Below are 13,587 nucleotides of genomic sequence, written 5' to 3' on the forward strand. Positions count from 1 at the left end.
AAATAAATAAACACTAAAAAAATTTTTTTAAAGAACGTCCCTAAATTGACAAGAGAATAGGCTTAGTAAACTTCAGCTCTAACACAAGTTTCTGTTGTTTAATATAAATTTTCATCTTCTTAATTTCATTGCATATCAGTCTGAACTCATTATGAATAATTTCTCTACCACTTTGCTTTTTCTTTCGAATATTTCTTTCTGTTGCAGATGTTGTTTTTGACCACATTGGACATACTTTATGTGTCTGACACTGTTTAAGTCCCAGGTGTTTTCTTTGACCAAGTTGAATATAAGTTACACGGCTTACACTGCCGAAGGAAGAACTGCCTGCCTTGAGGGAAATAAAAATAGATGTAAAAGACATACAATAATATAGATGTTGAACCATTCTTTGTTATCTGAAGAGGATACCAGCAAATTGCTGTCACTGATACTGAGGATTGAAAATCGATTTTGTCATATTGACAGTTTTTTTACAATGTGTTTTGGTTGAATTCCTCTTATCACCAATGTCACACATTTGTAAAACTAATGGGCCCTCACGGATATCATCTTGGTCTCATTAGCATCATTCTTTCTGCAGCTAAACCAATGGGTCACATTAAAATAAGAAACAATGTAATAATTGTCAGGAAAAGATGGTTTTTAGGCAATAAATACATTCTATTCGTCTCCAACTCTAACTATTACACCTCACTCCCTCTGGAATTTCCTAGGAAAGGAAGAAATTTGCTGCCAGAACAAAGAATAAGAATCAGGCACTAGCTCATACTTTACTCAAGGTCACCTTCACTCCCCTGAGATCCTAGGGAACAGCTTGAGCCTCTCATAATCCAATCTAAATTAAATGGTAGAGGTAGCCTTACAGCTTTCCTTTCCGCCCATGTTCTGCGCATTGTATTTAATTTCCTTATAAAATTAGGTTGGATTCCCCACTCAAATAGGACAGGCACTGAAAAGGAGAGAAGAGAAGGGAAGAAGAGGGCCAGACAGTTGAGTATAACATCAGCAACTCTAGAAAGCTGTTCAAAAATATTTTAAAGCAAACAATTCTGTATCTCTACCTTATTTTGTAAAAATAGTACATCTGTCTCCTTTCCCCATATCCACAGTCTCACAACAAACATCGTGGACTCTGAAATGATTTTAAACAAAAGGAAATCTGACATTATGAAGCAAGGGAATTTTGAAGGAGTTGAGATTTCAAATGTCACTTTGGAAAGTAGACAGTGATAGTAGCCAGGGGGATTTCTATAGCTAATATCTACGTGGCTCTTTATATTATATAAAGAGTTTTTGTGTCCATCGTCTTAAAGCTCATTGAGTCTTCATAAAATCATTGAGGTCTCTCTATCCTTCCCTTTTATAAGCTAGACTATATTTGAGATTTTGAATAGTAAGAGACTGTATTCATTTGCTAGAGCTCCATAGCTAAATATCACAGATCGGGTGGCTTAATCAATAGACATTTATTTTCTCACAGTTCTGGAGGCTGAAAGTCCAAGAAGAAGATACCAGCAGGTTTGGTTTCTCTGAGACCCTTCTCCTGGGCTTCCAGGTGACCACCTTCCAGCTGTGTCCTCACATGGTTTCTTCTCTGAACCCATTCATCTTTGGTGTTTCTTTGCCCAAATTTCCTCTTCTTATAAGAACACCAGTCAAACTGGATTAGCGCCCACCCTAAGGGCATCACTTCAATTTACCTGTTGAACGGCCCTATCTCCAAATACATTCACATTTTTGAGGTGCTGGGGCTTAGGTCTACAACATAGGAATGTGAGTGAACACAATTTAGCCCATAACACAGACCAATCAAAAGGCGTTTGCATGTCATTGTATTCCCTATCACATGAAATTGCCTGGACAGTATTTAGCCAACACTACCTTTTAGTCTCATGCCCAAGGATGGGAAACAGAAATCATCTAAGTCACCCTAGGCTGTGGAGTTTAGCTGACCTTGCCTTCTTATGAGAGGAGATAGACAGCAAAAGGGGGGCCTCTCTAAGCAGCTTCTGCCAAGAATTTCCACACTTCTGCGCTACCAAGCAAGAAGGGATGCTCTAACCCCACCCTGTACAATTGAAATATAATGAGAGCCATATATGTAATTTTAAATTTTCTAGTAGCCACTTCACAAAATACTAAGAAGAGATAGGTGAAATTGAGTTTAATATGCCTATTTAACCAAATATATCCAAAGTAGTATCACTCTAATATGTAATTGATGCAAAGAAATATAAATGAGGTATTTTTATTCTTATTTTGTACTAAGTCTTCAAAATTCAGTCTGTCACTCTTATAGCACCTCTCAATTTAGACTAGCCATATTTCAAATAGTCAGTAGCTGTATGTGGCTAATAGCTACTACTTTGAACAATACAATTCTAACATTTAATACATTTCCTGGGGCAGATGTTGTCTTGTGTAGTGAAATTTAATTAGAATCCCTTCTCAACCCAATTACACCTCCACTTATGAAATATTGCAGTAATTTTCTTTGTTTGGAATAGCTGAGTGAAATTTCTCCCCAAAACAGCTAAAGAAATATACCTATCACAAAAATCCTAAACAGTCCTCAAACAGGTGATTTGTGTATGTTATTCATTGACCTACAGAGCTAATATGCATATATCTTTCAGAAAAGAATACTGAGATAATGGGTGCAGTGACTTTGGAATCATCTCTTGCCCCTGCATAACACCTGAAAGGAAAAATTTGTTTTGTGGCTGGCCAAAGGAAAGGAAAAATTTGTTTTGTGGCCTTTGGAGATTTACCTGAGGATCCAACTTATCACCTAGATTCACATTTTTTAGCCAGACCCAAAGAAACCTCTACTCCATTATCAAAGTCATAATCTTTGGACCACTGAGAACACTTAAAATTCATGGCAATCTTTGACTCTGCCACTGAAAGCTGGTAATTTTAGCAACACGATCACTGTAAAAAGGCAGAGGACATCATGGGGCGCCTGGGTGGCGCAGTCGGTTAAGCGTCCGACTTCAGCCAGGTCACGATCTCGCGGTCCGTGAGTTCGAGCCCCGCGTCAGGCTCTGGGCTGATGGCTCGGAGCCTGGAGCCTGTTTCCGATTCTGTGTCTCCCTCTCTCTCTGCCCCTCCTCCGTTCATGCTCTGTCTCTCTCTGTCCCAAAAATAAATAAAAAACGTTGAAAAAAAAAAATTAAAAAAAAAAAAAAAAAAAAAAGGCAGAGGACATCAAAATTCAACCCCAGTGTGTCTGATCTTGCCTGATGCTTAAATCTTAACAGCTCTGATTAATGAATCTTGACCTGTGGTTTAAATCAGTCAATAGATAAGATTTATTGAGCAATTTCAGGTGACTAGTTCAAGGTGAAGACAAAAATAATTTATAACACATGGTATTTGTTCTCAAAGAATCAAATGGGACCTAGTAGAATCAGGACTTAACTCACGTAGTTCAAATAGGGTAACAGAAGGTCAGAGAAGGGATAGATCATCAAAAGACAGAGTGAACAGGTAAGGCTTCAGGAAGAAAGGAAGACTTTTTCCTGATCTTAGGACGATCCAAATAGAAGGATAAGTACAATGAAGGGAAATACATGAGTTGAGTAAGAGTACTGCTTGTATGGTAGTCAGTGAGAAAATTGGCCCTACCAAAGGAAACATTTCTGGGTAGGAAGGATGGTGATGAAGCTGGATGGGTAAATGTGGCTGATGTAAGTAGGATCTTCAAAATTTGGCACATTTGATGTGATGCAGTAGACATTGATCACAATAGATTATTATGCAGATAGGATTTAACATGAGCAAAGTGGTATTTTAGGTGATTTATGCCTTCACTGACAAATAAGAAAGAACTGATTAAAAGCAGGAAAAAGAATTAAAGCTCTGTCGTGTTGATTGATAAAGTGTGGTGACAAAAGCTTGAACGTGCAATATAATAAAAAGAATAGATAAAAGGAAGAGATGACAAGAATTATTTGAAGATATGCTATCAGGGACTGAGAAACCAGAGGAGAGCCTCGTCAATTGAGAGAATGGTGTTGCTCGTCAGAGTATCAGTGGTTGGAAAGCAGATTGATTTCGGGAAGGCGGAAGACTCAAGGTCTATTTTGACCCTATGGAGGTTAAGGCAATAGTGAAGTATTTGAGTAAGCAAGAATGATAGGTGATTGGAAATACACGTGTAAAAAGTTGGATCTGGAAATCGAGACCTGGGCGGTATTCTTGTTGGATAGCTAAACTGATTTTTTTCTACCCATCAGGGGAAAACAAAAACAAAAACAAAAACAAAAAACAAGACATAATGTTTATGGACATAATGTCCATAAACCTAATCAGTTTAAGAGGCACTCTGAGGAGAAATTCTGTCTTGTGGATTTTAAAAGAGACATAACCAAGGTTCAGCCCAAAAATCATCCATCTCTGCCCCCAGACAACCCTCACTTTTCTCCAAAGATTCAAGTTCTATGAGAGTCAGAGGACCTATTCTCTGACTCATACCTATTGGCAGTGACAGTTATAAAGGATGTGAGAAGTGGAAGCTGACCGCTATGTTTCATCAAGTGGACAATTCATTGCAAATGAGAAAGGGGTCCTGACATCTGTTGTGAATCAAACCTGCCCGAGACTAACCCCCTCCCTTTCCTCCTTCAGCTCTTCTGCCTAACCTCGTCAATTGGCTCTAGAAAGAAAAATGCTTCTTTTTAGTTGCACACAAATTTAAGTTGTCTGGGATAAACCATGAGAAGAATGGTTCTGACATACTTCCTCGTTCTGAATAGGGCCATGAGGATGGTATTCTAGAACGAAGGTCTAAACCTTCCCCCACAAAGATAATGTATATGTCGAAGGAGTGAAATGGCCTTCAAGAGCTTCTTCAAGCACTATTAAAAGCCAGGAGCTAGAGGACAGACTTGGGGGCATGGGACAAATAATAAAAAGAAATCCAAGTAACGAGCAAACAGTTTGGGTAGTTGTCTAACAGGGACATGCAGGTGGTCGGAGTATGATGTTTCATGAACCTAACAGCAAGATATGTGATATGTCAAACAAGCAACGTCAAGGAGGTCTGACAGGGGGTAACAGGGACTCTGGCATAAGCACTGGGGTTCAGGCATAGCACTTTGCGTACTGGAGGAATTCAAGGGAAAGACAACACCCAAATGATAGGGCACGGAGAGGAGAGTAGGAGAGACTCAAGAATGGGGGATCAAGACAGCAAGATCACTTCCTAAAACTGAGGAACAGGCAGGGGTTTGGTCTCAAGCCAACAAATCCGGTGACTCAGTTACTGGAAATGAGGATGAAGGGGCATAGTTTCCTTGACTAATGGATTAATTTATTGATCAAGATGAAGTGTCTAAAAGAGTTAGGTAAAGAAATCAGTCCTCTAACATTTTATTAACCATCCAGTCCCCTTCCATAATCCTTTTCTTTAAAAAAAAAAAAAATCATATGTACTTAACTCTACCCCTCTTAATTTCGACTACATTTTCAAGAAGCCATTCTTCTGACAAAATGATTCCAGGTAGTCTCCAGCAGGTTTTTGGCTAAGTACCAGACTGAATGTCTGCATTAGAAGGCAGCAAACCACTTTCATTTTTCTCAGCCATTGAAGTGCAGATTTTTGTGTCTCCTACAGAAAGTCTGTATTATCAGGGCAGTGCTAGCTCCAATGCAGATGACATAAAAACTATTAATAGATTATGTATATAATAAAGCTGAAGTAGAAAACAGAAGTGCTCCAAAAAGAGAAGTATAAAATGAAAGGGGGAGAAAAAGGCCAAATCCTCTGCCTTCTAAGTTAGGTGACCACCATCTTGGTGAAAGGACATATTTCAAAAGCAATATAAAATTTTGATGGTGCTCTCAACTGCCTGTATTTGGTTTTGGTTTTGGTTTTTGGCCTATTTTATCCTGCCAATCAGTGAAAGAAGAAAGGATATATTAAATTAAAATAAAATTTTAAAACTCTGTCTTTGCTCAGAACCAGCTCCTCCAAAATCACTCTTTGCCGTGAATAAAACCCAGACTTCAGTGACTTTGCTGTGGGTGGAAGAGGGAGTAGCTGATTTCTTTGAAGTCTTTTGTCAACAAGTTGGCTCTAGTCAAGAAACCAAACTCCAGGTACTGTACATTTTGCTTTTTCTTTTCTGAGTTGATTTTGATTAAGGCTAATTATCTGAATGAAGTCAAGTCCTTTATTTGTTTAAACTATAGAAAATGAAAATTGTTCATTTGCGCTTTTGTGTTTCAGTGATAGAAATTAACAGTGTGCTTAGAATAAGCCTAAAATGTAAGAACCAATTTGTCAAATTGCAAAGTTTATTTTCCTCTTTGCATTAGCTTTTGTCCCTAGTTCTTAGTTACCCTGGGTCCTGAGGACTTAAAAGGGTTCATTTTTCCTATTGCCATTAAATCGACCAAAGGTATAGACACTGCCATATAAAATATAGTTTAACAAATATGAACTGATTGCCCGTTATGTGAAAGGCACTATGTGTGATACAAATGGTAGAATCAATACTGGCCTTTAAATTTTTTTTCATGTAGTTATGGATATTGCGTCAGTCTAGAAATAATTAAAGTAAAACTCAAGTGCCATAGAGAGATCCATTCTCCTTAGAGAATTTAAAGAAGGGACTATTTCTAGTCAGTAAGGAGGACAATTTTGCTTGGGAAAATGAAGGCTGAGAGAGGTGACTGTGAAGGCTTTAGAATCACAAACAGCAGGTAGAATGACTCCTGAGTTATTCACCAGGTCAAAAGGAAGGGAAGGAGGGAGATGAACCGGGAGCTCCCAGGGTAACAAAGCCACAAGAAAACAATTTTTTACAGTCAGACGTGGAAGGAAAAGGTCAAGTGTGTGAAGGATGTCACAAAATGCAGGGTAGAGACTAATTCTATGAACATGAATAATTGATGCTTTTTAAATAATGCAGTTCATGAGATTGAAAAGAAGAAAGGATTTCTGGGAGTGGGAATCTTTTCATACAGAATGTTAAGATAATTTGCTTTGATTTCTTTCCCCTTTTGATACTCTCCTCTACAAACTTATCTCTTTTTGATCTATACTGAACAGCTAATCTCTTTTTCTATTCAAAGAATCCTTTTTGGAAATAACTGCTTTGTCAGTAGTGGATTTTCTTCTCTGCGGCTATAGTAACATCTTTCCTCAAGAAAACAATGGTTATGTAGCTGCTTATTACAATTGAGCCTTTCCTTAGAATCATTCTTTTATAGGACAATAAAAGAGGTGGGATTGGAAATAAGTGCTGATGGCTGTCATCTCTTTAGGCAGGAGTGTTTCAGATCCCTGTTTTGAAAAAGAATGTTATGCTGGCTCATCTTTTTATATTGTACTGTGGTACTTGTCACTGGTCCAACCACTGGCCCAACAAATTAACAATCTGTTCTACTCAAGAATAGGTTAATATCAAATGTTTTTGAGAACTCAAAGTTGCTATGCCTTTGGTGGCTGCTGTTTAAAAGCTGAGAATGCAGACAAAGGGGGTAATGTCTTTAGTAGAAGACCAACAACCCAAAACAAATATATCATAGAAAATAAACACAAAAGATTCTTTTTTAAAAACATTTTTTAATGTTTATTTAGTTTTGAGAGAGACAGAAAGAGAGAGAGAGAGAGAGAGAGAGAGCAGGGGAGGGGCAGAGAGAGAGGGAGACGCAGAATCCGAAGCAGGCTCCGGGCTCCCAGCTGTCAGCACAGAGCCTGACGTGGGGCTCGAACCCATGAATCGTGAGATCATGACCTGAGCCGAAGCCGGACACTTAACCACCTGAGCCGCCCAGGCGCCCCAAAAGATTCTTAAACATAGGAAAAGATGATCAAGTTCATTTATGGTAAAAGAAATGCAAAATAAATCTACAATGAGGTACAATTTCCACCAATACGATTGGAAAAACTCAGAGTTTGCGGACACATTGGATTGGAAGGAGTAAATGGGAACAGGTGTTGTCCCACTTTGACAGTGGCAGGATAACATGGAACATGTCTGTAGAAGACAGTATGTCAATAGCTTTCCAGATGAAAACTACACAACTTTTTGACCCAGCATTCAACTGTTGGGAACATGAGTATATATATATGTATATGCACATTCACACATCTACACACATGCAGGTTTTGTGTACGAAGGTGTATGTGTACACGTGCATACACACATACATATATTGAGTGTGTGTACATATATGTTTGTTCCCATAATGTAAAATTATGTTCACTGTGGCATTGTTTGTAATCGCAAAAAATCAGGGACAATGTAAACATTCCTCAGTAGGGGACTGGTTAAATAAAGTGTGTCCCTTTCCATGAATTTCTACAAAGCCCTTGAGAAGAATAAAACAGCTTTACCTGTGCTGACATGAGCAAAGCACCGAAATATACTGATAATCAAGGTAAAGAGTAAGCAGCATGATGTGTGAACTACATTATCACTTTTGTTTAGCTGTATCTTATGTTTTTACCTCCATAAAATATAGATGGGAAAGAAAAAAAAACATGCCTGACAACAACGGCTCCATCTGTGGAAGAGATCTCGGTAGATAAGAAGTAGTGAAATAAGGAAGCTTATTTTTCATTGCTATCCTTTCGCATCTTTTAATTTCTTTACTGTTTATATATTACCCACTCAGCTCTGAAAAATAGTTTAAAAAACAAAACAGGTGGAGATAATATAACATTGATCTTATGTTCTGCATCTCCAGGAACCGATTTCTGTTTCCTCTCACGTTGTGACCATCTCCAGCCTCCTTCCTGCCACTGCCTACAACTGTAGTGTCACCAGCTTCAGCCACGACAGCCCCAGTGTCCCCACATTCATAGCTGTCTCAACAATGGGTAATTCCTGGCATTCGTGGAATCTGGTGTCTTTGAAAGTTTTATCTTTGTATTATTTTTTTAAGTTTATTTATTTATTTTGAAAGAGAGAGCGAGAGTGCACAAGCAGGGGAGGGGCAGAGAGGAAGAGAGACAGAATCCCAAGCAGGCTCCATGCCATCAGCACAGAGCCTGATGTGGGGCTCGAACTCACAAACTGTGAGATCATGACCTCAGCTGAGATCAAGTTTGACGCTTAACAGACTGCGCCACCCAGGCACCCCCAGAAGTTTTATCTTTTTAGATTTTCCTCACATTTTCTTTTCAAATATATGCACTCTGTACTTCTAATAGATCCATGCTCCACTGAAACATTCCAGGCTGCGGGGTCAGGGAGCACGTACCTGCCCTTACCAGCTATGTGATTTAGGGAAAGATATTTACTATCTCTGAGCCTCTGCGTTTTCATCTGCGAAAGTGGAATCATAATATGTGTACCTTGTTGAGCTGTTTTGAAGCCTAGAAATGAAATACGTAAAGCTTTGCACACGTAGCGTGAGTGATAGCTGCCACCATCAACTCCTCCATCGTCATCCTCCTGTCCAGCGGTGGTCACAGTGCTCTGATCGATTAGGGCTCATCTGTTGTCCCTCGGCCCTTAGCCGTCACTGACCATGCGGTGACAATGCTAAATTACTGGGTCAGAGCAGGCGAGTTTCCAATGAAGCCAAACTATAAGTAGGGAAATTAGAAATTAATGAAAGGTCTGGAATACGGGAGTTTTCCTTTTCCCCTTCTGAGTTCTATTAAATGTGTTGCTCCCCTGTTTGTTGGAGTCTGATTCTGCAACCTGAGACCCTCAATGAAACCTCCTGTAATACAACCTTTCACTGTCACAAGATCCCTTTACTGGGTTCATTTTCATTTCTGTAGCATTCATCATATAGTTGTTTGTTTTCTGTTTTGAATTTTTATTTTTCCAGAAAAGAGGACAAAAGTGGACCTGAAAAGTATATTAATGGTCTGTCACTTCTGTGTCCTTTCCACCATTCTGTGTCTCTTCATGCTTACTATTCCCTGTCATTGCTACAGCAACCCCAGAAACAGGTGATACTATTAAGCTTATTTACAAGTAAGGAAAACGAGACCCAGAGAGACAGATAAAATAGCTTCTCCACATGACAGTTAGTAGTCAGATGAACCTGAAAAAGGTCTCCTGACCATGAGTCTAATGTTCTTTGTGTTCAGTTACTCTGCCTGTGAACAGGAGTCAAGCTGGCCCAAATGGGAAGTGGCAAATACACAAAGGTTTATGGATTGAATGTGGTGGCCGGTTGTGTGATTTTATGATCAATGCTGAGGATGGGAGCAGTCTTTCCTCTTGGGTCCACCGTAACGAATTTCATAAAAACGTGACACGTAGTCCCCATTGTTAATATCTGGCTCTTCCCTGTAGTGTGATGAACTAGGCAATGCGCAGTGCCATAGCAGCCCTTATATAAAGTAAATGCGAGGGACACAGCCCCTGTTCTTAAGGGCCCCACGACTTAATAATCGGTTTCATCTCTAGAGTTGTGCAGATGGGAAACCTCTCAACATATGGCTACCGATCATCAGAATGCCTGCTTCTAGTGATGTGTTAAGTGTTGCAGCAGATGGTAGCTTGCTAATGCCTTTTTCATATACGTTATTAGTTGCGAGTGCAATATACAGTTGTGCTTTCTGCCTTTAACGTCATAGGCGTAACGCGAAAACCTGCCCCTCTCCAAGCTTCTGAAAATGTTAAGCAATAATAACGCGTGATGATGACCTCTAGATATTTTGATTTTCAAAAGAATTTAAACGATGGTACAGCACTATTCACAGTTTATAATTTCCCTTTGTAAGAACATTCTGAACAGAAGCTTTGGAGATGGACTCAATTCCTCTAGGTACCTGAACACCGCTTATCAAACTGCTTTGCTAGATTCTATTTGACCAGGAGGAGGTCATTGTCGGCTTGGAGAAACACCATTGTTGCTCTTGTTTTCAACATCATGAGTTCCATGGTGTTAAAAATCAATGGAAAACGATGAGTGGTTCTGTTAGCTTTGTGTAATGGAAGTTTGTAATGAAAATGCATGGCTTTTCTCTTTAGTGACAGAGATGAACCCCAACGTGGTGGTCATCTCCGTGCTGGCCATCCTCAGCACACTGTTAATTGGACTGCTGCTCGTGACCCTTATAATTCTTAGGAAAAAACACCTGCAGATGGCAAGGTAAGTTAAGTTTGGTTAATCTTTTACCCACGGCCTTTAAAGTATTTTAATTTATCATACGTGTATACTTTTGCAGACCTAAATTTTATTAGCGATAAGTTTCATTTCAGTTTTCGGTGTCTATTGTGTGTGTTTTCTAGGTAGACTTTTAAATATTAGTTTAGAAAGCATTATGATGGGGGCGCCTGGGTGGCTTAGTCAGTTGAGCGTCTGACTCTTGATTTCAGCTCAGGTCATGATCTCATGGTTCATGGGTTGGAGCCCCACGTCAGGCTCTGCACTGACAACACAGAGCCTGCTTGGGATTCTCTCTCCCCCTCTCTCTCTGCCCTTCCCCCTCTTGCTCTCTCTTTCAAAATAAATAAATAGACATTAAAAGATAATAATAATACTAACAAGAAAACATCACAGTGGAAATGGCAAAGCAAAGGATTGTTTATACAAATCCAGATCTCCTACTCTCAATCTTGTCATTTTAAGAAACCCATACAAAGGATTCTATTAATGACATTTGGATATTTTCGAACGTATTTTGGAGTCAAATAAAAATCTATGGCTACTTAGTATGATTAATGAAAGGAGTTAATATATGGAGAGACCACAAGAAAGAAAAACATCCCTCTCTTCATCAATTCTGCCAAAACTGTCTTAGAAAACATTTGCAGAGTCTATGATCAGGTCCATTCAAGGCCCCCTCTCAGTTTTGTTCCTACTACTCAGACTTGCAGGCAGTTTTCATTTTTCTTGCAGCCGAAAAAGACTTTTGATTTATGACTTTGGTGATTCCCTATTCCTTTGACCACTGATGCGTTTCTCATCAGAGCACATTCTCAAGTACTTTCGGTGGTCCCCTATATTATCAGAACAATCCATCAATTCTCTTAAAAACTGTTGTTTAGTTGAGTACTACAGGGTTTGGGAAATTTGATTCAAATTTATATTTACCCAATAGGACCCTGCTGAACTGCCAATCAACATCCTTTTTCTTTCTCAGAATTCTATCATTTACCTATTCATAGCTAAATGTATCCATCCAATAATGATTTAATCGGTGTCTTGTATGGCACAATTAAATAAAAATCAGACATGTAAGCTGTCCACTAAGCACTTAGAATATAGGTGGAGATATGTACCTAAATAAATATATTTGGGGCTCCTGGGTGGCTGAGTCAGTTAAGCATCTGACTCCTGCTCAGGTCATGATCTCAGGGTTCATGAATTCGAACACTGCATCGGGCTCTGTGTTGACAGCTTGGAGCCTGGAGCCTGCTTCAGATTCTGTGTCTCTGTCTCACTCTCTGCCCCTTTCCCACTTGCGCTCTCTCTCTCTCTCAAAAATAAAATAAACATTAAAAAATTTTTTAAGAAAATAAATAAATAAATGTATTTAAAGGTATAAACTGACCTGCCCCAGAAAGGAGATAAAAATGAGCTTCTATTAACGTAGAGAAAAGAGATTAGTCTAAATATAAATATCAAACTTTTTGAATGTTGTCATTTAAACAAATCTTAGAAGGATAGGGAAGAAGGTGGTACCACATTGTGGCTAGAGTAGAGAGCTCTGAAATTACACTCCTTGGGATCAAATCTTAATTTACAATCTATGTCACCTTGTGCAGTTCACTGAAATTTCATTTATTCATTAACACATATTAATGGACACCTGCTATGTGTCAGACTTTCCAGATGCTTGAGAAAGCAGATGAGAATTTCTGCCTTCATGGAGCTCATATTCTAGTGGAGGAGGTAGATAATAAATAATATCAATAAAAGTAAAAAGATTACATGGCATGTGAGCAGACAATAAGAGAAAAATAATAGAGCAGAGTAAGGGAAATTAGCAGTACAGGCATAAGGAATATGTGTAGAAGATCTCTGGGAGGTGGGTGAGTCTCACTGAAAGGATATTTGAGAAACAATTTGAAGGATATGCGGGAGTTAGCCATGTGTTTTCTAGGGGAAGAGTAGAGGAAACAGCCAGTGCAAAGGTCCTGAGGCAGGAACATGTTCAGAGAGTAGTAGGAAGGTTAGTGCAGCTAAAGCAGAGGAAATGAAGGAAGGTTTAGCAGGAGATGATGTCAGATCATGTAGAACTTTGTAAGCCATTGTGAAGACTTATACTTTTATCCTGAGTAAAGGGCAGACTTATGCTTTTATTCTGAGTTCAGGACTTGGGGCAGAAGAGCTGCCTTACATTAGAAAACAATCTGTATTGAGGGGCACCTGGGTGACTCTGTTGGTTAAGCGTCCGACTTTGCCTCAGGTCATGATCTCACGGTTTGTGGGTTCAAGCCCCGCATCAGGCTTTGTGCTGACACCTCAGAGCCTGGAGCCTGCTTCAGATTCTGTGTCTCCCTCTCTCTCCGCCCTCCCCTACTCATGCTCTGTCTCTCTCTGTCTCTTAAAAATGAGTAAATGTTAAAAAAATGTTTTTAAGAAAACAATCTGTTGAGACAAAAGCAGGCATATTTTTTTTTTTTACATTTTGTAGTCTATTTCATTTTATTCTAT

At 39.1% G+C, this 13,587-nt stretch overlaps 1 protein-coding gene across 1 annotated transcript in view; it reads left to right on the top strand.

Annotated features, from left to right (window-relative positions):
• PTPRO (protein tyrosine phosphatase receptor type O) overlaps positions 1–13,587 on the top strand; it is a 74,825-nt gene that overhangs the window by 18,266 nt on the left and 42,972 nt on the right. The window contains exons 5-7 of the mRNA XM_042945899.1: positions 5,969–6,108; positions 8,707–8,839; positions 10,956–11,076. Of these exons, the coding sequence (XP_042801833.1) occupies positions 5,969–6,108; positions 8,707–8,839; positions 10,956–11,076 (394 nt within the window). The remainder of the gene's footprint in view (positions 1–5,968; positions 6,109–8,706; positions 8,840–10,955; positions 11,077–13,587) is intronic.

The sequence above is a fragment of the Panthera leo genome, chromosome B4 (assembly GCF_018350215.1).
Source record: "Panthera leo isolate Ple1 chromosome B4, P.leo_Ple1_pat1.1, whole genome shotgun sequence".
NCBI lineage: Eukaryota > Metazoa > Chordata > Mammalia > Carnivora > Felidae > Panthera > Panthera leo.